This window comes from Coregonus lavaretus (assembly GCF_964263955.1).
Source record: "Coregonus lavaretus genome assembly, chromosome: 14".
Lineage (NCBI taxonomy): Eukaryota > Metazoa > Chordata > Actinopteri > Salmoniformes > Salmonidae > Coregonus > Coregonus lavaretus.
In genome coordinates, this window is record NC_140001.1 from 28,860,515 (window position 1) to 28,888,314 (window position 27,800).

Below are 27,800 nucleotides of genomic sequence, written 5' to 3' on the forward strand. Positions count from 1 at the left end.
TATGGTGAGGGAGAAAATGAAAGTGAGGTTTGAAAAAATGGTACATTTGCTATCTGTAGGAATCCAGTGGATGGCTTATTTATTTGTTTTCTGATGAGCACATATGCATTGATGCTTTACCCAGGATATCGATGAACTTCACATCAGGGCTGTGGATGTATTTGGTGACCAGGGAGCTCCAGGTAACCCACTTCTTCTTGGTCCCATCAAAATGGAAATCGTACAGAGTTGGCAGGTAACCTGTGTGAACGGACATCCCAAATATTCATTTTATGAATAACTTGTAGTTTTGGGTATCTAATAGCTGAATTAAAAATTTAAGTATGACTGTATCTGACCCTTGGCTTGGACAGTTTGCCTCTCTCACCTGGAATCTCTCCAGGTCCAGCAAGAGCCTTCTCATCATGAACAGTGGTCAAGCTGGACAGTTTCTTGACAAAATCATCAAATTTGGCCCGTCCGTTGTCCAGCAGGCAGGCCCCCAGAGAGCAATACAGAGCCTCCAGGAAGAAACACTCCAGAACATCAGCATCATAGACCTCTGTCTCCAGCAGGGCATCCAGCATCATGGACAACTGTGTCACCTGTACACACAACACAACACAACACACAACAGACAGACAGGGGTTATGGACAGCCATCATGAAAATGGACTATGGAACTAGAAATGTAGGGTAAGAAGTTTGCTGAATCCAATCTTAGGTGGGTGATACAGCAACTGATTTTGTTGCAGGAAATACTGCATTCTGTTCATGAGATTCAATTTGGGTAAATATAATTAGCAACATGTTATAACACTCATGTTATAACACTCGAGAAGGCCAGGCTGTACCAACCATGTTGAGATCTGTCTGAGGGACGATGGTCTTCAGTTTCTCCACCTGTTTGCCGTCAACAATACCCTCCACTATCATGTCGATAGTGCTGGGCACGTATTTTACAAACAGCTTCTCCAGGTGTGGCTGTTCCTGTCCAGGAAAAGACAAGTGGATACAAGATGAGACATTGCAACATCCATTTTGATAATGCTGAAAGGATAAATATTCTTTATGCATATTACTGTATCATGTCCTTACCTTTGGAGGTCTGTTGCTGACCCATTTCTGCCAGTAGGGCGTATAACGAAGATTTTTGGGGTCCACAAACACCATCCCACAGCGAGAGACTGTAGCAGGGGAGGCATACTGCAGATCTCCAACCTACAACACATGATGGACAATTTGATTTATGATTCGCATTGAGAAATTCTTTAAGTGATAGTTCACCCAAATTACAAAATGACACAATGATTTCCTTACCCTGTAAGCAGTCTATGGACAAGGTATGACAACAATTCATGCTTTGATTTAGTTTCCCTGGCACTGTTTCCACATGCTAACATTTTAGAATTTGTGGCACAAATCCTCTTCAAGTCATGAGACCGATATAAAAAAAAATGTGCGCATCATCTCCAAATTTTTCACAAGTATCTAAAATTGATTGTGAAGCTCAACAAAGTCACGTATAGATGATTTGAACATGCTAATATGGGTCCCATGACTTGAATGGGATTTGTGCCACAAATGCTAAAACGCTAGCATGTGGAAACAGTGCCAGGGAAACGAAACCAAATAATGGATTGCTGTCATACCTTGCCCATCGACTGCTTACAGGGTAAGGAAACCAATATGTCATTTTGTTATTTAATTGAACTATCCCTTTAACAACTGTGCAAGTAAGGTGTGGTCTGAAGAGACTATAGTGATCTTAGTGACAAACCTCAAATAGCATAGCACAGTGGTTCTGCAGGCGGATCCTCTCTCCATTGGCCAGGGTGAGCAGCTTGTTATCATCCATTACTGAGTTCATGTTCTCCACCCACAGAGCATCCACGTCCCCATCAAACAGGATGTACCTGTAGTTAAGGGTTCATGTGTCAACAAGAGATATACAGTCATGTCCCAAATTATTGGCACCCTTGATTATGATTAGCAAAAAAGACTGTATAAAATAAATAATACTAATACTGTGCTATACTGTATGGAAATTATGGAAATTATATTATTTTATACTAATACAATTGTTCAGAGAAAGTGATTTTGTTTTACAAGTAATATTTTTTTCTCAAAAAGATATGTGTCAAAAGGAGACTGAGATGGCCATTGCAAAATGTTGATTTTGTGGTCAATTAACCATTTCTTTGTGGATTTTGATGTGTGCTTGGGGTTATTGTTTTGCTGTAAGATCCCCTTGCGGACAAGTTTCATCCTACTGGCAGAGGCAACCAGCTTTTTGTCCTGGTGTTGGGTAAAGTTCATAATGCCGTAGACATTAACAAGGGCCCCAGGACCAGTGGAAGCAAAATAGCCCCATAACATTAAAGATCCAACACTATATTTTACAGTAGGTAATGGGTATGGGGTTATTTTCTGCTTACGCCCCCTTATTTCCTTATTGGTGTGCGTGGTCAAAGAGCTCTATTTTCATGTCATCCAACAAATGTAAACGCCTGGAGTTTGCTACCGGCATTGTCACTTGGATTGGAACTGGTGCTATGGTCAGATTACATGAAAATAGAGCAATTGTATTAGTATAAAATTATATAATTGTCCCTTTTTCTTTCTTCATACAATATAGCTAGCTCAGTATTTGTATTATACATTTTTACAATAATTGTGGACCTGACTAACGTTATGTATACAGTACCAGTCAAAAGTTTGGACACACCTACTCATTCAAGGGTTTTTCTTTATTTTTACTATTTTCTACCTTGTAAAATAATAGTGAAGACATCAAAACTATGAAATAACACATATAGCATCATGTTGTAACCAAAAAAGTGTTAAACAAATCAAAATGGAGATTCTTCAAATAGCCACCCTTTGCCTTGATGAAAGCTTTGCACACTCTTGGCATTCTCTCAACCAGCTTCACCTGGAATGCTTTTCCAACAGTCTTGAAGGAGTCCCCACTTTTCCTTCACTCTGCGGTCCGACTCATCCCAAACCATCCCAATTGGGTTGAGGTCAGGGGATTGTGGAGGCCAGGTCATCTGATGCAGCACTCCATCACTCTCCTTCTTGGTAAAATAGCCCTTACACAGCCTGGAGGTGTGTTGGGTCATTGTCCTGTTGAAAAACAAATGATAGTCCCACTAAGCCCAAACCAGATGGGATGGCATATCGCTTCAGAATGCTGTGGTAGCCATGCTGGTTAAGTGTGCCTTGAATTCTAAATAAATCACAGACAGTGTCACCAGCAAAGCACCCCCACAGCATAACACCTCCTCCTCCATGCTTTATGGTTGGAACTACACATGCAGAGTTCATCCGTTCACCGACACAGCGTCTCACAAAGACACAACGGTTTGAACCAAAAATCTCCAATTTGGACTCCAGACCAAAGGACACATTTCCACCAGTCTAATGTCCATTGCTCGTGTTTCTTAGATCAAGCAGGTCTCTTCTTCTTATTGGTGTCCTTTAATAGTGGTTTCTTTGCAGCAATTCGACCATGAAGGCCTGATGCACACAGTCCCCTCTGAACAGTTGATGTTGAGATGTGTCTGTTACTTGAACTCTGTGAAGCATTTATTTGGGCTGCAATTTCTGAGGCTGGTAACTAATGAACTTATCCTCTGCAGCAGAGGTAACTCTGGGTCTTCCATTCCTGTGGCGGTCCTCATGAGAGCCAGTTTCATCATAGCACTTGATGGTTTTTGCGACTGCACTTGAAGAAACTTTCAAAGTTCTTGAAATGTTCCGTATTGACTGACATTCATGTCGTAAAGTAATGATGGACTGTCGTTTCTCTTTGCTTATTTGAGCTGTTCTTGCCATAATATGGACTTGGTCTTTTACCAAATAGGGCTATCTTCTGTATACCCCCCTACCTTGTCACAACAGAACTGATTGGCTCAAACGCATTAAGACGAAAAAAAAATGAATTAACTTTTAAGAAGGCACACCTGTTAATTGAAATGCATTCCAGGTGACTACCTCATGAAGCTGGTTGAGAGAATGCCAAGAGTGTGCAAAGCTGTCATCAAGGCAAAGGGTGGCTATTTGAAGAATCTCAAATATAAAATATATTTTGATTTGTTTAACTATTTCATAGTTTTGATGTCTTCACTATTATTCCACAATGTAGAAAATAGCACAAATAAAGAAAAACCCTTGAATGAGTAGGTGTGTCCAAACTTTTGACTGGTAGTGTATATAGCATTGGATACAACAAAATACCTAGAAAATTCAGGTTGAATTCTACAAGGGAATGGCAGTGACATGGTCTTTACCTCCTCTCCTTTTTGTCGGTGGGCTTGTTGATGTCTCTGAAGATGTTGGACAGTATCCCATCAGTCCAGTCTCGGGTGACAGGGTCCAGAATGCCGTACACCTCGATGACACTCATGGCTTTAGGGTTCAGGGAGTACAGCTTGGTCACCAAGCCTAACCTGTAGGTAGGAAAACAACCACAATTATGAGGGCTACTATCCCTAAAAACACTCTCCGTTGAACGCTTTGAGAAGCCAGGCTGTTGTGATGCCAGCTGTCACAGTGGTCTGAGAGGCACTGACCTGGTCTGGGCCTGGCACAAGGTGCTGATGACCACTGACTTGCCTCCACCTGTGGGGCCCACCACCATAGTGGTGTGTCTGGTCATCATGGTCTCATACATCTGGACCACCTTGTCCACCTGAACACCACAGACACTCAGCATTAGGAAGAGGGACTTATCAACATCTCCACTTTGTCATCTTTCAATGCGTATGGTCATTTTCACAAAGTTGCCTATGCCCTGAGATTTCAAGTTGAGACAGAGATGGGTAGCCAGGGCACCTGGTTGGACAGGATAAGGTATTTGTTCTCCATCAGGGTCTGCTCCACAGCATCATTGAAGCTGGGGTAGCACACACGGGGGCAGTCAAGCCCCGGGAACAGGTCTGAGATCAGCCCTAGGAACAGAGGCACATCCTCAAACACAAACTTAGGCAGGTTCATGTCACGCAGGGCACGCATCAACACCACATCCTGAGAGAGAAAAGGGGAGAGAGAGGGTGAGGAGGTGAGGAAGGAGAACGGGAGAGAGAATGAAAAAAGACAGAGGTAGAGAGAAAGAGAGTGATTGTCAAAGATGTCTTCAAGGGCATAGAAATAAAACCACCCAAAACCTCCAGAAAATCATAAATGCTCTCTTTGTCTCCTTACTGTAAGTGCAACACAGAGGAATCGTATCACAGTGGACTTTCCAGAATTTTACCTCATTGAGGTCTGGTGAGCCTCTCTTCAGTTCTCCTGCCATCACTAACACAGATTTAAGAGCCCGCAGGCCAAAGTCATAGTGGAACTGCTTAGACAGCTGCTCCCTGGCCAGCTTGTACAGCACCGTCATCTTCTTGGCCAGAATCTACATTCAAAAGAAGATGACTAACTGAGTGAGTGTGTGTTTAACAATGTCAGACACAACATTTATCTACAACATTGTATGTGTATTTGTGTGTGTGTGTGTATGTGAGAGTGAGTGTGTGTTGATGAGAGGATGTGCTGCTCACCTTGGCCAAGAGGAATCCCTCTGAGAAGAGCATGATCTCACAGATCATCTGCAGGTCTGGGACGATGACCACCACAGGTCTGAACAGGGCTTTGACTGACTCAGGCAGCTCTGTGCGTCCAGCGTAGCCAGGGTTCATAGTGATGAAGATGCCCATGCGGTCGTCCATGCTGATCTCCTGGCCCTCAAACTGACACCCACAACACATAGAGGGTACTGAGTTCAAAGCGTCCTGAGTCAATGTCACCAACAGTCTTTAGGGAAAACGTTTTGTGGCTACCTACTCAAATTGCAAGGTTTTAGTATCACCCTCTCCCAATCCAGAACTGTCCAGGCAGTCTCCAAACATCGAAGAGATGACAGTGTGTCATAATAACTTACATGGAACCTCTTGAGGTGCAGGATGAGAGCGTTGCGGATGGTCTGGATCTGGGAGGAGATGACAGACAGCACAGAGGCATCGATGCGGTTGAACTCATCAAAGCAGCCCCAGGCACCACACTGGGCCAGGCCAGACAAGATCTTCCCCACAGCCTGGACACAGAGGAGGGGGAAGACAGAGGAGAGGAGAAGCATGATAAATTAATACACAAGGTAAATAAAGAAACTATTAATGTGGACTACAATAGAGGAAATAAAGCTTTCATTTTGGCGTGAGGAGGGGCATCACCATGTAGTCCATGCCCTCTCCACAGTTGGTGACCACACACAGCAGGCCCAGAGCCTTGGCCAGGTCCTTGGTGGACTCTGTCTTCCCTGTTCCAGCCGGCCCCGCGGGGGCTCCACCCAGGTACATGGACAGGGCCTGAGGCAAGCCCAAACACAGTGGTAGTTACAGTTAGACAAAATCATACACCTCCATCATTAAACAGTGTGTAAATACAGACTGACAAAGCTTTCTGAGGTTCAGGTATTGTACCTGTGTGAGGGTGAGGTAGATGCGGTCAGTCAGCGGGGTGATGACCAGACGACCATTCAGCCCCATGTACTCATAACCGTAGGAGAAAGCAGCGCTGCACTGGCGCACAAACAGATCATCGGGCTCCCGGTCCCAGTAGAACCTCAGCTGGCTCTCCCACTCAAACTCACGGGCGTCCATTATACTGCATGAGAGAGAAATTAGGATAAAATAATCTTCTTTTCATTTGAAGTCATATGTCACTACATGCAGTACAGTAAGTGTAATAACAAAGCACTATGTTGTTCCCTACCTGTCCCGGACAAAGTTGTCCACAATGTCTCTGGCATGGACGTCGATGATGAGGACAGTGTTGATCTTGCTTCGGTCGTTCTTCTTCATGGGCTGAGTAATGCGTGTCACCAGCTCGTCTATCTGCAGGTGCATCTTCTTGGCGTAGTTCTTCAGCGCTTGCTTGTCTCCCTTCTTCACCTTCTGGAAGACATCCTCCACCTCCCAGGTCCACCACACTTGGTTCCCAGCCAGCACCACCATCCCCTGGTACAGCAACATCCAGTCAATCCTGAGGGAAACACACCACAACGTTAGGTTCATCTCCTTTTTGAACAATATCAAGTATCATCTTTCACACACTATGGACTGGTGCTGCTGAATATTTCACAGGCATCTTATACACAGACAAAGTTTTACTTTGAAGACAGAAGTAGGTCAGTTTCTGAAACACACTGACCTGCCCCTGTCTTCACAGTAGCGGAAGATGGCTTCCTTGGTGATGAGTCTGTTGGTCCTCCTCATCTCCAGCAGTACTCCAGTCATCCAGTCCTCCACCCGGCCCTCGGCTGGCACCGGCTGCTTCAGGTCCATCACCTCTCCCTCCGCAGACACCAGGGCCCCCGCCACCGTCTCCCCGTTACTCCCCACGTCAAACCGCAGAGACGCTATGTTGTCATACATCTGGGTGGGAGGAAAAAGGGAGAAAATTGCAACGTTAATTCCACACACTTTAGGAGCCAACTTTTACCAGAAGAAAAGAGCAGGTTTACAGTACCCGTCTAATCCTTGCTTAAAATCTTGAGCAAGAAGAGCCACAAATTTGACTACACCTTGATCACTTGAAGAGAACCATCTCTGGCCTGTAGTGACATGCTACAGTACCTTGATTATGTGCTCCTGGACGCAGACAGGGTCGCTGCTACCCAGGATGCTGAGCAGCTCGTCGTCGGAGATGAAGAAGAAGCGAGGGAAGGCATTGCGTTTGGAGTCCAGGTAGTCGTTGAGACTCTTCTGGCAGCGCTCCAGACCATCACTCAGACTCTGCAGGTCAGCCAGCCGGTTGGGCACCAGACAGCACCTCTTAATTCCTGGGTCCTTCACTGTATCTGTCATGATCTAGAGTAGACCATGCAAGCACACAAAACTAAGTAAGACAATACTGTCTAAAAGCATTATGTGTTGTGTTTAATTATGTTCTAATAGAAGTGGGAGTCAAGTCAATCACCTTTTTGAACATTTTGTCAATGTTGTCAAATTTCTTGGCTTCCTCAGGTAACTGAGAGCGGATATCCCCTCCAATGAAGATGCTCTCTAGGTACATCCACTTGCGCTGCACCAGTATCCAAACCTTAGGAGATGCCATATCATTTCATCACAGATCCTGTATGGGTGGTTACCATTATACTCAACGGTGGTTTCAAATGACAATGAACTTGTGATGAGAGGTGAACGCAACAGTATTTTAACTCTTCCGTGATCTATGACCCAAAGGTCACTGGCTACGTCCCAAAGGGCACCCTATTCCCTACATAGTGCACTATGGACCCTGGTAAAAAGTAGTGCACTATTTAGGGAATAGGGTGCTATTTGGGACGCACACATTGACTGACCTCTATGACTTCGCTGATGAGGGACAGGCTCTTCTCCCACTGTTGTATGGTGGCCAGGAAGGGCCCTACGAAGCGGCTGCCTGCCATGCTCTGGAGGTTCATGGCATTGTCATCCAGGTTCTGCAGGATCTCGTCCACCACCCCCAGGATTGAGCCACGTTCCTGGGTGCCTTTGAAGTAGCGCTGCACACTAAACTTCATATTCTCCCAGGTCTCCACCACCTCCTTCACTCCCTGTATACACACACACACACACAGACACACATTACCACAATGTAAATGACATATAAACTCAATGTTTAGTTATTGATACTGACCATACAATGTTGAACACACCGCAAAGAGAATTGTACAATTTCAGCTTTGTGTGATGAAATAACAGTCCTAAAGGGGTTGCTTGCCTTCTCAATGCTGAGCTCTTTGACAGCTGAGGTGACAATCTCACCGATTACATTGCCATACTTGTTCAGCTCCATGGCAAACATGTTCTCCAGAGTGAAGGTGTCTGGATTCATCTCAAAGCTTGTGTTAGTCCTCTCCATCAGCTCCCTCCAGTGTCTGAGCGGGATCAAGGACAAACAAACGTTCACATACTCTCTGTATAAATAAATACATTAAAACCACATTCATTTAATTTGTTTTTTCAGGAGGTATTTTGTTGGTCATGTAGGCTCTGCCCTACTTTATGTGCTCTCTGACACCTGGAGTTGCATGGCAAATGGTCCAGGAACACAAGGAAAGCACAAAGGACAATGCTCATGGACTAGTTAGCCCTTCCCCCTCTGAGGGGCCAAAATGTATCTCTCTGTTACAGTATCCAGACGACTGGCTATTGAATGAGTGATAGAATAATACTATATTATCCATGTTTGGTATCTATCTGAAACTTGTTCACTGAGGATAACTCTGATGCTATCTATATGGATGTATTATCTATGTTGTTACTTGTATCTGTACAGGGTGAACTCTAAATTACTCTATTATGCAAAGGTTTTGTCTTCTCAGGAATTATGTCTTATTTACATTGGTCTCATCCCCCACACAAGCCTTTAGATGCTGTGACACCCTGTGGAGATTGGGCCTGGGAGTGTTTACGTTACTGTAAACTTGGTATCGTTTGATTGGTCAATGGTGGTTGGTTTTAGGTTGAAAGGTTACACTTTCAGATGTTATAAATGGAATTAAATGCCTTTGTTCTTGCTCTTATGCTGTATCCAGTCCATGGAGGAAGGTTGTATGATCAATTCTCATTTCTTAGGCTTCTAGGCCTCTGGCCTACTAGGCATCTCTTTGTTCATGCTTTGTCTTCTAAGTTAACCTTAGGATCTATATGCCTAGAAGTATGCTTTGTAATGCTTGTTAATGCTTTGCAACTTAAGCTTTATGCCTTGTATGTGAATCCATTCATTTTACAATGTTAATTAAATATCTGCCTTTGATATAGGCAATTCTCAGACCAATTCTTGCTAGTCAACATCAACTCATTGACTAATGCTTGATTGTATATTTTAATTATCTTTATGGAGTCAGATGAACATTTTAATTGGCTAATTGCTTAGTCTATTTACGAGTGGCATGTGATGTATATATAATATACTGTATATACACATATCAAATATTACTGCCCACTACAGTCATGTGATTGTTATAGGGCCTGTGTGTTGATATCAGGTTCTGTCCCCTAAACATCCTACTCTCTAAGTCCACATCCATAGGTGATTAGGTGTACCTGTCTCTGAGGGCCTCGTTCTTCAGGTCCAGAAGGAGAGGTAGGGACTCTTTGAACTCCTTCATGCGTCCCTCCAGGAAGAAGGACACAGGTAGGCCCCGCACATCTTTAGGCAGCTTCCTCAGACTCTTAATGAAGCTCTCAACGCCCTCCTGCAGCAGCTGGATGTTCAGGTTCACCCACAGAGTCTGGGACCACTCCGTCTTAGCTGCCTGAAAGACACACATAAGGCAACACACATAAAGGCAATAAACACAGAACTCTAGAAAACATTGGAGCCATACTTGCAAACATAAGCATGCATTTAAAGTTAAACAGGTTTTCACGCACAAAATGCGTATCAGCCAATTAAAATAGTCGATTTACTAGCATGTGACCGAATGTTAAATTGTAGCTGGTCCCATCAGATAACATGGTACAAGTTAGCCCTATGCTAACCTCAACAGGTGGAAGTGATTACATCCCGGCACAACTTCCGCTTCAGCCTATCAAAGATCTTAGATTTTCTATCCACCAACCAATGGAATTTCTTAAAATAGGTCAACCCTGGCCACTAGAAGGATATGTTAAACCTACAAATTCAAGGTTTACTTGTTCCATTGGTCTGTAACAAAATGTTGTGTGCCAATATTGCACTGATGCATTCTTGACTAAGCTACTAGCTACTAGTAACAATAGACAACATTTTCCCATTTTCGCATATATGACAATTTCACTCACATCCATGTGCTTTTATGGAAAAAAACATAAATGAGGTCCTTACAAGAAAGCTTATTATACATCGTTAAAAAAACGAAGAGCCTTATAGATTTATCAAATCGCAGTTCTCATCACTTCTAGGAGGCACATACTACTAAAGTGGTTGACTGGTAATTGATAGTGCTTTTTAACAATGGGTTCGAGCCCACCTCGCATTAAGCTTTTTTGTTGAGGAAAACTCTGTTCAATGTTGGTCCTTGATGCTCGATTCAAAACGCATGTGACAAAGGGGATTATTATAATAGTGCATAAACTATAAAACATTGTAGGCCTGCATGTAAGTGTAGCATACATTAGAATATACTAATGACAGCCAAGTGTCTTACTACAGTAAGACTGTTGATTTAAGATGCAATACCGCCACCTGTAGGATGATAACGAGAGTGCAAACTATTTCTACTGTATTTCCACTTTGGATCATCCTTCTCTAGTGAAATAACACTTTAGACAAAGCAGATGATTATAAAAATGCATATAAAATGTTGGCCTACATTTAGGTGTACACGTCCATGTAAGATAGCCTATGCAATGAGATTTTTAGGCAATAGCGGTGTGTTTGTGTGCAAGGCTGAAATTAAATGAATGTCCTTTTCAACACACTAACCCACGTGTCAAACTCATTCCACGGAGGGCCGAGTGTCTGCGGGTTTTCGCTCCACCCTTGTACTTGATTGATGAATTAAGGTCACTAATTAGTAAGGAACTTAATTGAAAGGATAAACCAAAAACCCGCAGACACTCGGCCCTCCGTGGAATGAGTTTGACACCTCTGCACGCACTAACCCAATAGGCTACATGTAAATCTATATTTCAAAGGGGGGGGGGGGGACTAACGTGATTCGAACTCTTGCGAAAATCTGCGACGACTACATGGACTAGGAACTTTACACAGAGAGCAATTTGACCAGTCAGTCAAATACACATGATAGCCTAGTTGCTTTGATGATCAGAATGTGTTGTTGGACTGAGGTATGTTAAGGATGCTTCCATGAACAAGTGTTGGAACACGTCCAACTACTTCTATGATTTTAATTGGCTGCAGGATGTAACCATGCCACCTGGTGAGGTTAGAAAAGGGCTAACGTGTGCCATGTCATCTGATGGGACCAGCTACTATAGAGTACCACAGTATGAGTCATAATACCCATAAAACCTAGAGGTTAAACAGGGAAATGGTTCCAATCGTTTTCCCCACCATTAATTTTTAGAAACACTTAAAATAAGGGCTGTGTTTCGTGTAGGCTTACCCTGGCGTGACGTTTTGATATCCGTGTAAATCTCTCTAGGACAAGGTGACTTTTATCAATACAATCACCTTTGTTTCCACTGTGGGGCTCTATTTAGCTTTCTGTCACATGCAAGTAAATCAACCATTTTGTGCGTGAGAACCTGTTTAACTTTAAATGCTTGCTTATGTTTGCAAGTATGGCCCCATTGTGTTTTCTACTACACAAACACACACTGTACTCAACCCACAAACTCTTACCTTCTGAGACGTGTAGATCTCATAGATCTGTCGCAGGCCCTTCATCTCCTTCTGTACATTTTGCAGCTCTGTGTACATGGTGATTGGCAGGTCAAAGAGCTTCTCTGCATTGGCCAACTCTTGACGTCCCGCCTCTATCTTGGCTAGTTCTGTCTCATAGGTCCCCATCACTGTCACTCCTACACAGAGAATTGGAAAAGACAGGTCCAGTAGAAAGACATATTAAATCACCCAGAAAGCAGTGATGGGGCTGTTAGGACAGTCTGATGGGAAGGGGGTTCAACACTTACCTTTCTCCAGGTTGTCTCCAACAGCTCCAGGTCCATGCATGTTGAAGCTCTCTGCAAAGATGGTCAGCTCCTGCTTATACTTCTCAATCTGCTCCTTAGTAATCTGTGAGACAGGGGAGAGAGGGGATGTAGGTTTTGGGATGAGGATCATAATGATAGATATAGGTGAGACTGTGATGGTGAAGTTAGTGTTGGTCAAGGTGTCGTGGCGTCTGTCTCACCTCAGTGAAGGTCTTCTTGACCCGTCCCAGGCTGCGGTCCACCAGTCTGGATTCTTCAAACAGCTCACTCCACAGCCGACCGATACTAGCCGACAACTCCAGCTCCTCCTCCGTGGCCTGCAACACACACAGGGATCCACACTCAACCAGGGGACAGCAACACAATACACTCAAAAGGGAAAACTATACAGACAAATAGCAAAGAGACAATATACAGACACTTGAGTAATGTATGTTCCTCACCTCTACTTTGTACATGCCCAGGGTCCTGTATCTCTCCTGGATGTCAGTGAACCTCATCTCCACAGCCAGAGACATGTCCCTGATGTCTGAGATGGTGCCCAGGACAAACTTCAAGTCCTCCAGGGTGTTTGGGCTCCTCTTCAGGTTCTCAGACTGTTGCTATTCAACAATACAATCATACACAAACATGAGGGGTTGCTTAGTAAGAAATAGAGTTGAGGAGTATAGCAGCAATTCATAGTATGTATTTATTTTTTATTTAACCTTTATTTTATCAGGGAGTCATACTGAGACCAAGGTCTCTTTTACAGATGAGCCCTGAATTACAGAAATTACAGAAAATACACACATCAAAATATAAATACAGTGCTGTGAAAAAGTATTTGCCCCCTTTCAGATTTTCTCTATTTTTGCATATTTTTTATACTGAATGTTATCAGATCTTCAACCCATGTCGTCCAAAAAGATATACTTTGACTCATCTGTCCATAGAACATTCTTCCAATAGTCTTGATGATCATCCAGGTGCTTCCAGGTGCTTTTTGGCAAACTTCAGTCACCTTTTTGGACGAGATGGGTCCCATTATGTCTGGCGAAAACCAAACACTCCATTCCACAGTAAGAACCTCATTCCGGTCAAGCATGGTTTTGCCTTAATAGAAGGAACCATCAATTCTGCTCCGTATCAGATAATTCTACAGGAGAATGTCAGGCCATCCGTCTGTGAGCTGAAGCTGAAGCGCAGCTGGGTCATGCAGCAAGACAATGATCCAAAACACACAATCAAGTCTACATGAAAACTGTTAAAAGGCAAAACATTTGAAGTTTTGGAATGGCCTAGTCAAAGTCCAGACCTAATTCCAATTGAGATGTTGTGGCAGGACTTGAAACAAGCAGTTATTGTATGAAAACCAACAAATGTCGCTGAGTTAAAGCAGTTCTGCAGGGAAGAGTGGGACAAATTTCCTCCACAGCAATGTGAGAGACTGATCAACAACTACAGGAAGCATTTGGTTGCAGTCATTGCAGCTAAAGGTGGCAAAACCAGTTTTTGAGTGTAAGAGTGCAATTACTTTTTCACACAGGGGAATTGGGTGTTGCATAACTTTGTTAATTAAATAAATAAAATAAGTATAATTTGGGGGGTGGGTATTCGTAAACTCAGGCTCCCTTTATCTAATATTAGGTTTTGGTTGAAGATCTGACAACATTCAATATAGAAAATACGCAAAATAGAGATAACCAGAAAGGGGCCAAATACTTTTCACGGCACTGTACAAAATGCAAGCAGAGAGAAAATCACAGTCATAAAAAACAAACACATTCATCAGTAATAAGGTCCTCAATCAGCTTTCTGAATTGCCCTAGAGGCACCAAAACATCCAATCTAAGAAGGTTTTTTCAGAGTTAGCCATCCCTGAGACCGGGTGTGGTAACTCATAAGTCTAAAGTTTAGTAATGATGTTAGGTACAGTGGGAGTTTATGTAAAAGGACTTTATAAATGAAAACATAGCAATGTATCAACCTACGTGACATCAAAGAGGGCCAACCAACTTTCTGGTAGTGATGAGCAATAAAACTGTCTGCCGTAATAAAGCGCAGTAAGCTATGATAAACTGCATCTAACGGCTTTAATGAAGTGGCAGCTGCGCTCATATACTGTAGATGATGTCGCCATAGTCTAGGACCGATAGGAACGTTGACTGAATAATAAGTATGCCGTACCAGTAGCTCATCCCGCAGGTTGAACAGGTCCTCTCGGGCTGACTCGTTGAGCAATCTGCCCAGAGAGTTGACCCAGGCTTGGGCGTTCTCCTGCACGGTGCGGGCCAGAGGCTCCAGGTTCAGCCTTATAATGTGCTCATCCTTCACCAGCGGCTGCAGCGCCACCTCCACGCTGACCCGGGCATAGAACTGCAGCTTCTCGTCATACATGACATAGGAGGGCCTCTTTGCGGCAAACTTCTCCATGACGATGGCCTTGTCCAGCTTCCAGAGGGGCCGGTAGCGCTTCCAGCGGTTGAGGTAGCGTCCCACGGCGCTGAGTAGGCGCTGGATATTCTGGGAGACGGCCATGGCCCTTTCATTGACCTGGGGGTGCTGACACACCTCGCTGTAGAAACTGAACACCACCGACTCATCCTCTCCATCAACACGCTGAGGAGGACACTCTATACAGGTGCCATGCATCCAACGCACAAACCGCTAGTGGGAGAAGAGAGTCACACCAGTCATACACTACACAGGGATGTTGTTATATGTTGGTAAACAGGTATGGGGGAAGGGAAGGGTGTTGTGTCCTACTTTGGTGCTCTCTACACAGTCTCTGACACACTGCATGAGGAGCTTGTACACCTCGTTGTTTTTGGGGTGCAGCACAATCTCAGGGGCAGACAAGATGGTTTCAATTTGGAAAAGTGGGGTGTTGCCCATCATGGCCATGTTAAAAGTCTGGATGTTCCTACGAGAGAGAGATAACAGAGATAATGCACTGTTATGTTCACACCTTTCATCTCAAATCATGAAACATTATCAATTTTTCCATAGCTTACAATACCACAATGTGTATTTGCCTGTAGTTAAAGCCACCTGGAAAGAGGTATGCTAAATGTCCCACCTGAGCACCATCTTGGTGAGGGAGTCAAAGACCTTGCATTCCCAGTAGGTGTAGTACTGGCCCATGCGCTTGGCTTTGCCACTGTTGGTCTGCATGATCAGACTCTCCATCTTGGTGAGCAGGGGGCCAATGGCTGTGAACTTCCTACTCAACAGATTCAGATCCTTCGCCCTCTCTCGCTCGATCAGCTCACAGAACTCTTTCACTCCTAAAACCACAGTTACAGTGAGGAAGGCTAAACTACTGAAAATGCCAATTTATCAGACTCTTGTTCCCACTTGATGTGATATTTTAGCTTACCCAATGTCATTCTAAATAGTATTGACATTCTGTTTACCTGGTAGGTCATCTGATTTGTCTGGGGCTGGAAATTTGAATAAGTTGGCTGTCTCAATGGACTGCAGCTTGGCATCAATGTCCCTCTCATTCTTCTGAATTTGATTGACAAGCGACTCAAACTTAGACGCAGCCTGGGTGCCTCGGTTGATGAACTCAGAGATGCCTTAAACCAGAAAGGACAGGTACCTCTGAGTATTGTGACATGTACTCACATTGGGGAACGAAAAACAATGAAAACATCAAATGCACTTTTATTTCATCATGTCAGAGCAGAGCGTATGTACCCAGGGCGTTCCAGTTGAGCCTCTTGTATCCTGAGCGCATCACCCTCCTCAGCTCCTGGATCTGCTCGGCCAGTAGGAAGAACTCTGCATCGTTCAGACAGTCCATCAGAGAGTGGTAGCGGTTCACCAGGTTCTTCAACCCATCCACATATCTAGTAACATAGTGTTAAAGCAGGTTAGGACAACTGTGATGAGTACACAAACTGGTTTAGCCGTTTCCATCTGTTGTCACTTAGTGTTGGTTGTGTGGAAATATCACCTGAGGAATTTGTCCTCTTGCAGAGCCACATTACGGGCCAGCTCAGGCACAGAGTAGCCCAATTGCTCCAAGTACTTGGTCTCTGAAATGATCTCCTTCAGCTCCGGGGCAAAGTTCATCATGTAACGCACCCCCCTCTCCATGTCCCGCTCAGTTGCTGGGCCAGTCTGAGAAAGAAAGAAAGAAAGAAAGAAAGTATGCAGAGATGCAAGGACATATGACCCAAGAGACAACGTTAAGGGACTTCACAAGATCTTTACAGGATAGACTTGTTCATAAAAGCCTTGTTGGTGAGGAAAGGTGTATTTCAGCCTAGGCCCAGCCGCCCAATGGTGTGTTACTAAGTACCATGTCTAGAGGGGCCTGTTCTCCGGTGACGACCCCTGAGCTGTTGACCATGACCAGCAGGGTCCTCTTCATCAGCAGGGGCAGGCTCTGTTCCGTCTCCTCACGCCAGCGCTCATACTTCTTCTGCTCATATTCCTTCATACGGATCCCCACTTCCAGGTACTTGGCCTTGGCCTAAGGAGGAGAGGAAGATGGTGCTGTAAAAAAGCTGTTTCAGACAAAGGTTTTATCCCAAATGGCACCCTATTCCCTATGTAGTGCACTACTTTTGACCAGGGAATAGGATTCCATTTGGGAGACATCCAAAAAGACCCTCATTAAGACATACATGTGATGTACAACATGGAGCAATTACTTGGATTAGTTAGTTAGTTGCTCAGTTATCTCACCGCTTTGCCAGGCTCACTCTCCAGCATATCTGTGACCTCCAGGAAGCGGATGATGGTGTGTTTGATGTGGTGGAAGAGAGAGCGCTCCCAGTAGATGGCTCCAGCCACTGGGGGTTGGTTCTTATTCAGAGGAGGGTTGTCCTTGCACTTCACAAATATCCCGTTGATTATGTCCACCTATCTCACAACACACAACAGAGCCAAGAAGTGACCCAGCTTTCCTAAAGCTCACACCATTACCATGACTCCATCCAGATGCCACATTGTGTATACAAATTATATTATTTGAGTGCGAGTACCTTTTGAACTCTACAAATTCTATGAAAAATATAAGATTATATATTATAAGGCTGGAACTTATTTCAAGACAAATCCAATCAACACATTTGTGTTATTTTCTGTTCTTTTGATGTACCTCTTTGCAGTACTGGGCCAGGATGTCGTTGAACTTCATCATCATCTGGTTGTTGATGGCCTCTCTGGAGCGGATGTGTTTGAACTTCAGCAGCATGTCGAAGGCTGCCGACGCAGAGCGCAGCGTCTTGAAGGACTGGTCAATGAAGTTGATGGCCTCTCCTTCGACAGCCTGGGTAGACAGGCAAGGTGAGAGGAGTGAATCATGGCTTGGTGATGAATGAATCAATGAATGTGGATTCCAAAATTGCTACCAAGATGTCCTGCTGCTCCCACCTGAACCTTGGCCTTGAAGTCCTGCATGACCATCTTCCAGCTGCCCATCTTGCGGATGTTGAAGGGGTCGAAGCTGAGCTCCTCGATGGGCACCACCAGGCTGTCTACCCAGCGCAGCACATCGTCAATACGCTTAGGATCCCCCGTCACTGCCTTCAGCTCTGGACCAAAGATGTTATAGAACTCCTCCAATATCTGCAAAAGTATGTTCCTATTGTGTTTAGCCAGAAGTGAATGCCTTACAATTGGTTTTCATAAAGCAAAATTGTTGAGCATTCATAGAACGCATGGAAAAACAGGGTGTGGGTTAGTCATTGAATCAATAAAGGATATGGATGTGGTCGGTCTGTTTAAGGTTAGATTGAGAGGATGTTGAGGTGTTTGTCAATCAGGCAGGTTGAACTGACCTGCAGGATATTGTACAGGTCCTGGCAGATGGAGGCCATATAGTCGGTCTTCTCAAACAGCTTTTTACGGTCAAACTCCCAGCGTGGGTCTCTACCTGATGTCTCAATCCTGGCCCGCACCTCAAAGTAACAAGCTTTCCACTGGTCCAGCACCTGCTTTCCATCCTGAGCTTTGGCCTTCGCTACCTCCCTCTTGTCTCTGTCCATTACAAAGAATATAAAATTCAAGCCAAGACAGCGACATACAGTACATGTCATTGTAAAGAAAGGATGAGAAAACATGACTTTGGTATAAAACCGTTTTAGGGTTATGGATTACAGTTAGGATTCCAAAACTAAGGGTGGAGTTACAGTTGAAGTCATGAGAAGAGGTAAGAGGGCAGGGTCAACTCACTTGAAGAGCATGCGGACATTGATGACGCGAGCCACACGCTCAGACAGCTCCCATGCAATACGCTCCATAAGGGGCACCATGCGTTCGTCCTTGTTGTAGTGGCTGGAGATGATCCACACCATGCGCAGGCCGTTCATCATCAGAGGGATGGTGTCCAGGATCACACCAAAGTCTGCCCCCGTGGCCAGGTTCTGGAACACACAAGACACATGCTAAGTCAAGGCATGGAGAAGAGCCTACAATTTAGCCTCCGGGATATAAGGATGACATATCAAAATAGCTTATTCCATCTGTCAGCAGCAGAATAGTCAGACCTACATCTTTCAATAATACATAGCATGTTTCTGCCATAATGTGAGGTTTGGGGAGAACAGGGTCTCTTCCTCAGGACTATGAGCCCACCTTGAAGTGTCTCTCCAGTGTACTGAGGAAGCGCACATTCTCCACAGACTCCACGTGGAGCTTGCTGAGCTCGGTCACGGTCAGGTCCAGGTTCTGGACAGTGACCGGGTCGGCTTTGGTCATCACCTCCAGGATCTTTTTCACCACAGGCAGTTTGAGCTGCTCACTCAGAGCACTCAGGATGGCTGTTCGCTCCCGCCAGAAATCTATCTCTGCCATGGGGCCTGGCACCTGGGAATGGGAATAAGTGTAAAACAAACAGAAATAGTAGTAACCAGCCATTTTTACTTAAAAAACAACAACAATGTTACTAATTTATTTTCATTTTGAATCATAAAAGGTCTGCATACATAAAAGGTATGGGCCCAATAGGCTATTCCCTCTCTCTCACCTGTGGTTTCTTCTTCTGCTGCTCCTCGATGACGATGGTGATCTGAGTCTGCCAGTTCATCACACACTGTTCCAGCTTTTCCACCACCTCTTGAGTGGCCAGCAGCGCATCCACCTCTGGCTCCAGGTCCAGTTCAGGGATGTGCAGCTTAATCTCACCTGAAATGGAGAGGCCACGGAATTATCATTCACCACATAAACCTTCAGATACAGTGTAAAACACCAGAGAAAACGGTGCACTTGTTACATGATGCATGCATTCACACACATCATGCTTAGAGAGAGCATGGTAGCTGCTGAACTAATTCCTGACCCTGTTGATGGTTGGGTCCTGTCTTGGAGGAGGAACTATTTCATGGTATGATATACAGTTGAAGTAGGAAGTTTACTTACACTTATGTTGGAGTCATTAAAACCCGTTTTTCAACCACTCCACAAATTTCTTGTTAACAAACTATAGTTTTGGCAAGTCGGTTAGGACGTCTACTTTGTGCATGACACAAGTAATTTTTCCAACAATTGTTTACAGACAGATTATTTCACTTATAATTCACTGTATCACAATTCCAGTGGGTCAGAAGTTTACATACACTAAGTTGACTGTGCCTTTAAACAGCTTGGAAAGTTCCAGAAAATGATGTCATGGCTTCAGAAGCTTCTGATAGGCTAATGGACATTATTTGAGTCAATTGGAGGTGTACCTGTGGATGTATTTCAAGGCCTACCTTCAAACTCAGTGCCTCGCTGCTTGACATCATGGGAAAATGAAAAGAAATCAGCCAAGACCTCACAAAAAAATGGTAGACCTCCACAAGTCTGGTTCATCCTTGGGAGCAATTTCCAAACACCTGAAGGTACCACGTTCATCTGTACAAACAATAGTACGCAAGTATTAACAACATGGGAGCCGTCATACCGTTCAGGAAGGAGACGCGTTCTGTCTCCTAGAGATGAACGTACTTTGGTGCGAAAAGTGCAAATCAATCCCAGAACAACAGCAAAGGGCCTTGTGAAGATGCTGGAGGAAACAGGTACAAAATTATCTATATCCACAGTAAAACGAGTCCTATATCGACATAACCTGAAAGGCCGCTCAGCAAGGAAGAAGCCACTGCTCCAAAACCGCACATGGGTACAAAGATCGTACTTTTTGGAGAAATGTCCTCTGGTCTGATGAAACAAAAATAGAACTGTTTGGCCATAATGACCATCGTTATGTTTGGAGGAAAAAGGGGGTGGCTTGCAAGCCTAAGAACACCATCCCAACCGTGAAGAACGGGGGTGGCAGCATGATGCTGTGGGGGTGCTTTGCTGCACGAGGGTCTGGTGCACTTCACAAAATAGATGGCATCATGAGGAAGGACAATTATGTGGATATATTGAAGCAACATCTCAAGACATCAGTCAGGAAGTTAAAGCTTGGTCGCAAATGGGTCTTCCAAATGGACAACGACCCCAAGCATACTTCCAAAGTTGTGGCAAAATGGCTTAAGGACAACATAGTCAAGGTATTGGAGTGGCCATCACAAAGCCCTGACCTCAATCCTATAGAAAATGTGTGGGCAGAACTGAAAAAGCATGTGCGAGCAAGGAGGCCTAAAACCTTACTCAGTTACACCAGCTCTGTCAGGAGGAATGGGCCAAAATTCACCCAACTTATTGTGGGAAGCTTGTGGAAGGCTACCCGAAACTTTTAACCCAAGTTAAACAATTTAAAGGCAATGCTACCAAATACTAATTGAGTGTATGCAAACTTCTGACCCACTGGGAATGTGATGAAATAAATAAAAGCTTAAATAAATCATTCTCTCTACTATTATTCTGACATTTCACATTCTTAAAATAAAATGGTGATCCTAACTGACCTAAGACAGGGAATTTTTACTAGGATTAAATGTCAGGAATTGTTAAAAACTGAGTTTAAATGTATTTGGCTAAGGTGTATGTAAACTTCCGACTTCAACTGTACAAACACAGACACACACACACCTTCCAGCTGCTGGAGAGTCCTGTCGATGTGACCCAGGAACTTGTGAGTGCTGTTAAGTAACTCATCACGAATCATAAGTACTCCACGGGACTCCACAGGCCTCTCATCCTTGTCCCCATTTCCATCACCAGTTGCCTCCTTATCCTTGGAGGCAGCTGCCCCCTGCTGGTAGCCTCCATCAGTCAGCTTCAGCTGGTTGACAGACAGCATTGGGATGTACACCTGGAATCACCAAGAGACAGTAGGATAATGATGGCTTGAGACTTAAAGGGCTCATCTGAAACAACTAAGAACAGAAAGCAGTGAGCTCTAATGGGCCACTTGCAAAGAAGAGTGCATATTATACATGAGTCATAAACCTGAATATCCTATCTAACGTTCATCAGGTTTGAAGATTTAGTCTCAAGTAGAGTATGAATCCCTTGTATATTACACACATAGTTGAGCATGTCCTTCAGCATCAGTAGGGAGTGTCCATTCAGCATGCCAATCTCCAACAGTTTGGGCATCAGATTGTTGGCCTCGTTCATGTCAATGGGCTCAATGATGGTTTCTAAAAACAGAAAAAATATATATATAAATGAAACATTAAAAAGGGATGTCTTGAATGCTTTCTCTACGACAAATTAGGGACACACAATTTGCCATGTAATAACACCATGCAAACAAAAATCTGTCAAATTAATTATAATTTTTTGAGTAGACCTGTCTTCTTTGGTTCCCTTTTCTCACCCACCTTTAGTGTTCCTGAGAAAGTAGAGAATGTTGGATTTCATGAACCTCTCTGGGACATGATTTACTGCTACGTGAAGCTCCATGTGGTACACGACTCGAACCTCAAACCTCTGTGACAAGAACACAAAATCATACAGATAAGAAGATAAATGTGCTTCCATCTCACTCAACTAATATGACCTTCACCTTAATTTCATGTCCAATACACAGATAATATTATTTGACCAGATTCCAGATTCTTGTTATAGCCTGGCCCACAATAGACTACTATTAAGTGATATTTATTTTATAACACCTTGAATCATGTTTGAAAGGGAAGCTGTAGTCCCACACAGAGGGTAAATCTTACAGTGAGGGGAGGATCATCTTCTGAGTCAGAGGTGCCCTCAGTTTCGTGGGCCTGGGAGTCATCTGCAGGGTGGGTAGACTCTGTCTTTGGGGCCTCTGAGTCCCTCCCCTTGTTCTTTTCTGTGGCCATACGGAAACAAGTGTCAACACATACAATGACAGTAAACGCTTGTATCAAATAATAGGAGGACATAGGATAGGTCTACTGTATGTATTACGTGTACCACTACACCACAACCAGTCACATTGTATCTAAGCAGATACTACACTAGTAGTACTGACTATCTCCAGGGGACTTGTCTCTCTCAGAAGCAGGTGTGTCACAGGAGGGTTTGGATGACTCTGCCAGGCTGCCTTCATCCTCATTCTCAGCCAGTTCCAAGGGACCTTCATTCAGAAAACAGAGGTAGAAAGTATTTTAATGTTACACATAATAGTAATTACTAGCTGAAAAACTGAAAACATTGTTTGCTGTCAAAGTCACTCTTGGTCATGTAGCTAGGTTTAGATCAGCAACCTCTGCTGATGGTTAGCAAATCTAGCTAACATAGCTAGCTAGGCTACCTGGGTCTGCTTTGCTAGCAGAAGTGTCACAGGCCTTTTCTCATTTGGGCAAAAGTCTGTCTTCTACCCTCTCTCCTCCGTCCTCTCTCCTCCGTGACCCGGAAACCGATAAGTGGCCGAGGAGATGACAATTAGTTAGTAGGCGAACGGAAGAGTGTATGCTACCCGAGTCCTTCCCTGAAGAGTTTTGAAATCTGCCACACCATATTTGCCATATATTTATCCAAAGCCTAAAGGAGTGTGTGCATCCACAGTTTGCTGCCTGTTCTTAGTAAATTGATGGAGAGAATTGTGTTTGAACAAATACAATGCAATTTTTTAAGACACAAGTTAACTACTGACTTTCAGCATGCATATAGGGAAGGGCACTCAACTTGTACTGCACTGACTCAGATGACTGATGATTGGCTAAAATAAATGGATAATAATAAGGTAGTTGGAGCTGTATTGTTAGATTTCAGTGCAGCCTCTGATGTTATTGATCATAATTTCTTATTGAAAAAATGCACTTGTTATGGCTTTACATCACCTGCCATCACATGGTTGGAGAGTTACTTATCCAATAGAACTCAGAGAGTATTCTTCAATGGAAGCTTCTTTAACATCAGATATGTACAGTGCGGTATCCCTCAGGTCAGTTGCCTTGGGCCGTTACGCTTCACTATTTTTTACAAATGAGTTGTCTTACAAGAAGCTAAAATGACTATGTATGCTGATGATTGCACACTACACATCAGCACCTACAGCCGGTGAGCGCACTGAGACTCTTAGCAAGGAGTTACAGTCAGTGTCAGAATGGGTAATTAATAATAAACTGGACTTAAATACATCTAAAACCAAAAGCATTGTATGCACAACTGGAGTTGTGCATAAAGGGTGTAACCATTGAACAAGTTTGAAGAAGCTGAACTCCTAGGAGTAACATTGGATGGTCAGTTATCATGGTCAAGTCATATTGACAAAGTTGTTGTGAAGATGGAGAGAGGTATGTCTGTTATAAAAAGCTGTTTACTGAGTAAAGGGTCTGAATACTTACACTACCAGTCAGAAGTTTGGACACACCTACTCATTCAAGGGTTGTTCTTTATTTTTACTATTTTTTACATTGTAGAATAATAGTGAAGACATCAAAACTATGAAATAACACATATGGAATCATGTAGTAACTAAAAAAGTGTTAAACAAATCAAAATATATTTTATATTTGAGATTCTTCAAATAGCCACCCTTTGCCTTGATGAAAGCTTTGCACACTCTTGGCATTCTCTCAGCCAGCTTCATGAGGTAGTCACCTGGAATGCATTTCAATTAACAGGTGTGCCTTCTTAAAAGTTAATTTGTGGAATTTCTTTCCTTCTTAATGCGTTTGAGCCAATCAGTTGTGTTGTGACAAGGTAGGGGGGGTATACAGAAGATAGTCCTATTTGGTAAAAGACCTAGTCCATATTATGGCAAGAACAGCTCAAATAAGCAAAGAGAAACGACAGTCTATCATTACTTTAAGATATGAATGTCAGGATCGTCGGGAACAGAGGACCAAGGCGCAGCGTTGCAGGCAAACATACTCTTTAATTAGAGACACGATCAAAACAACAAACGATACGTGACAGTTCACGGTCTAACATAAACAGACTAGAAACAAGATCCCACAAACACAAATGGGAAACAGACAGTTTAAATATGGCTCCCAATCAGAGACAACCAACGACAGCTGACACTCGTTGCCTCTGATTGGGAGCCACTCAGGCCAACATAGAAATACACATACTAGATAAACAAATGAAATGCACACCCTGGCTCAACATACAAGTGTCCCCAGAGCCAGGGCGTGACAGTACCCCCCCCTAAAGGCGCGGACTCCGACCGCGCCCACCAAACACCACAGGGGAGGGACCGGGTGGGCACTCCGCTTAGGCGGCGGATCCGGCTCCGGACCTGATCCCCGCTCCAACCCCCCAAAGTACCCCTGGTCCGGTCTGGCCCCGCTGGCCGGAGCTGGACTGCACACTGGTGGAGCGGATTGCTCTAGCTCCGGCGTGAAGCATCTGACCGGTGCCGGACCAGCCACCGGTGGAACAGGCACGGGCCGTGCCGGACTGACGACGCACACCACTGGCTTGGTGTGGGGAGCAGGAGCGGGCCGCGCCGGGCTGACGAAACGCACCACTGACTTGGTGCGGGGAGCAGGAGCGGGCCGGACTGGGCTGACGAAGCGCACCACTGACTTGGTGCGGGGAGCAGGAACGGGCCGAGCTGGGCTGACGAAACGCACCACTGATTTGGTGCGGGGAGCAGGAATGGGCCGGACCGGGCTGACGACGCGCACCACTGACTTGGTGCGGGGAGCAGGAACGGGCCGCGCCGGGCTGACGAAACGCACCACTGACTTGGTGCGGGGAGCAGGAGCGGGCCGGACCGGGCTGACGAAGCGCACCACTGACTTGGTGCGGGGAGCAGGAACGGGCCGTGCCGGGCTGACGAAGCGCACCACTGACTTGGTGCGAGTGGCAGGAACAGGCCGGACCGTACTGGGAACACACACCACTGGCCCTACGTGGGGATCAGGAACAGGCCGGACCGGACTGGCAACACACGCCAGTACCTCTCGCCGTGCCTCTACATCCTCCCTCCCCCTGGTGACCAGTGACTCCCGTAACCTGGCGGCCTCCTGCTGCCCCGTCGTCCACGGCGTTAGCCCCCCCCTAAAAAATTGATGGGCTTCACTCCTACCCGTGGCCAAGGCCTCCATCCCTCTTGCCAGACTCGCACTCATCTCCTCCCAAGTCCATCCTCTCTCCTCGTCACGCTGCTTGATCCAGTCGAGGTGGGATCTTCTGTCAGGATCGTCGGGAACAGAGGACCAAGGCGCAGCGTTGCAGGCAAACATACTCTTTAATTAGAGACACGATCAAAACAACAAACGATACATGACAGTTCACGGTCTAACATAAACAGACTAGAAACAAGATCCCACAAACACAAATGGGAAACAGACAGTTTAAATATGGCTCCCAATCAGAGACAACCAACGACAGCTGACACTCGTTGCCTCTGATTGGGAGCCACTCAGGCCAACATAGAAATACACATACTAGATAAACAAATGAAATGCACACCCTGGCTCAACATACAAGTGTCCCCAGAGCCAGGGCGTGACAATGAAGGTCAGTCAATACGGAAAATTTCAAGAACTTTTAAAGTTTCTTCAAGTGCAGTCGCAAAAACCATCAAGCGCTATGATGAAACTGGCTCTCATGAGGACCGCCACAGGAACGGAAGACCCAGAGTTACCGCTGCTGCAGAGGATAAGTTCATTAGAGTTACCAGCCTCAGAAATTGCAGCCCAAATAAATGCTTACATTTACGTTTACATTTACGTCATTTAGCAGACGCTCTTATCCAGAGCGACTTACAAATTGGTGCATTCACCTTATAGCCAGTGGGATATCCACTTTACAATTTGTATTTTTTTTTATTTATTTTTTTGGGGGGGTGGGGTAAGGGGGGTAGAAGGATTACTTTATCCTATCCCAGGTATTCCTTAAAGAGGTGGGGTTTCAAGTGTCTCCGGAAGGTGGTGAGTGACTCCGCTGTCCTGGCGTCGTGAGGGAGCTTGTTCCACCATTGGAGTGCCAGAGCAGCGAACAGTTTTGACTGGGCTGAGCGGGAACTGTGCTTCCGCAGAGGTAGGGGGGCCAGCAGGCCAGAGGTGGATGAACGCAATGCCCTTGTTTGGGTGTAGGGACTGATCAGAGCCTGAAGGTACGGAGGTGCCGTTCCCCTCACAGCTCCGTAGGCAAGCACCATGGTCTTGTAACAGATGCGAGCTTCAACTGGAAGCCAGTGGAGTGTGCGGAGGAGCGGGGTGACGTGAGAGAATTTGGGAAGGTTGAACACCAGACGGGCTGCGGCATTCTGAATGAGTTGTAGGGGTTTAATGGCACAGGCAGGGAGCCCAGCCAACAGCGAGTTGCAGTAATCCAGACGGGAGATGACAAGTGCCTGGATTATGACCTGTGCCGCTTCCTGTGTAAGGCAGGGTCGTACTCTCCGAATGTTGTAGAGCATGAACCTACAGGATCGGGTCACCGCCTTGATGTTAGCGGAGAACGACAGGGTGTTGTCCAGGGTCACGCCAAGGCTCTTCGCACTCTAATGGGATGCTTCACAGAGTTCAAGTCACAGACACATCTCAACATCAACTGCTCAGAGGGGACTGTGTGAATCAGGCCTTCATGGTCGAATTGCTGCAAAGAAACCACTACTAAAGGACACCAATTAGAAGACGAGACCTGCTTGGGCCAAGAAACACGAGCAATGGACATTAGACCGGTGGAAATGTGTCCTTTGGTCTAGAGTCCAAATTGGAGATTTTTGGTTCCAACCGCTGTGTCTTTGTGAGACACGGTGTGGGTGAACAGATGATCTCTGCATGTGTAGTTCCCACCGTAAAGCATGGAGGAGGAGGTGTTATGGTGTGGGGGTGCTTTGCTGGTGACACTGTCTGTGATTTATTTAGAATTCAAGGCACACTTAACCAGCATGGCTACCACAGCATTCTGCAGCGATATGCCATCCCATCTG

The 27,800-nt window shown here is 44.9% G+C and overlaps 1 protein-coding gene across 1 annotated transcript in view; it reads right to left on the bottom strand.

Annotated features, from left to right (window-relative positions):
- Positions 1-27,800, bottom strand: part of dnah10 (dynein axonemal heavy chain 10) — a gene marked incomplete at both ends in the record, with an annotated part of 56,865 nt that overhangs the window by 21,249 nt on the left and 7,816 nt on the right. The window contains 43 exons of the mRNA XM_084176368.1: positions 121-240; positions 368-584; positions 837-968; positions 1,077-1,199; positions 1,759-1,894; positions 4,274-4,432; positions 4,556-4,674; positions 4,818-5,009; positions 5,239-5,385; positions 5,531-5,719; positions 5,911-6,063; positions 6,200-6,334; positions 6,449-6,632; positions 6,741-7,010; positions 7,179-7,402; positions 7,604-7,837; positions 7,947-8,069; positions 8,332-8,565; positions 8,733-8,889; positions 10,061-10,272; positions 12,306-12,484; positions 12,596-12,698; positions 12,817-12,933; positions 13,060-13,218; positions 14,786-15,265; positions 15,365-15,521; positions 15,678-15,885; positions 16,015-16,179; positions 16,301-16,452; positions 16,560-16,726; positions 16,908-17,081; positions 17,297-17,473; positions 17,712-17,882; positions 17,987-18,181; positions 18,394-18,592; positions 18,788-18,978; positions 19,190-19,420; positions 19,581-19,738; positions 21,569-21,791; positions 22,007-22,122; positions 22,306-22,414; positions 22,654-22,772; positions 22,935-23,039. Of these exons, the coding sequence (XP_084032494.1) occupies positions 121-240; positions 368-584; positions 837-968; positions 1,077-1,199; positions 1,759-1,894; positions 4,274-4,432; positions 4,556-4,674; positions 4,818-5,009; positions 5,239-5,385; positions 5,531-5,719; positions 5,911-6,063; positions 6,200-6,334; positions 6,449-6,632; positions 6,741-7,010; positions 7,179-7,402; positions 7,604-7,837; positions 7,947-8,069; positions 8,332-8,565; positions 8,733-8,889; positions 10,061-10,272; positions 12,306-12,484; positions 12,596-12,698; positions 12,817-12,933; positions 13,060-13,218; positions 14,786-15,265; positions 15,365-15,521; positions 15,678-15,885; positions 16,015-16,179; positions 16,301-16,452; positions 16,560-16,726; positions 16,908-17,081; positions 17,297-17,473; positions 17,712-17,882; positions 17,987-18,181; positions 18,394-18,592; positions 18,788-18,978; positions 19,190-19,420; positions 19,581-19,738; positions 21,569-21,791; positions 22,007-22,122; positions 22,306-22,414; positions 22,654-22,772; positions 22,935-23,039 (7,515 nt within the window). The remainder of the gene's footprint in view (positions 1-120; positions 241-367; positions 585-836; positions 969-1,076; positions 1,200-1,758; positions 1,895-4,273; positions 4,433-4,555; positions 4,675-4,817; positions 5,010-5,238; positions 5,386-5,530; positions 5,720-5,910; positions 6,064-6,199; positions 6,335-6,448; positions 6,633-6,740; positions 7,011-7,178; positions 7,403-7,603; positions 7,838-7,946; positions 8,070-8,331; positions 8,566-8,732; positions 8,890-10,060; positions 10,273-12,305; positions 12,485-12,595; positions 12,699-12,816; positions 12,934-13,059; positions 13,219-14,785; positions 15,266-15,364; positions 15,522-15,677; positions 15,886-16,014; positions 16,180-16,300; positions 16,453-16,559; positions 16,727-16,907; positions 17,082-17,296; positions 17,474-17,711; positions 17,883-17,986; positions 18,182-18,393; positions 18,593-18,787; positions 18,979-19,189; positions 19,421-19,580; positions 19,739-21,568; positions 21,792-22,006; positions 22,123-22,305; positions 22,415-22,653; positions 22,773-22,934; positions 23,040-27,800) is intronic.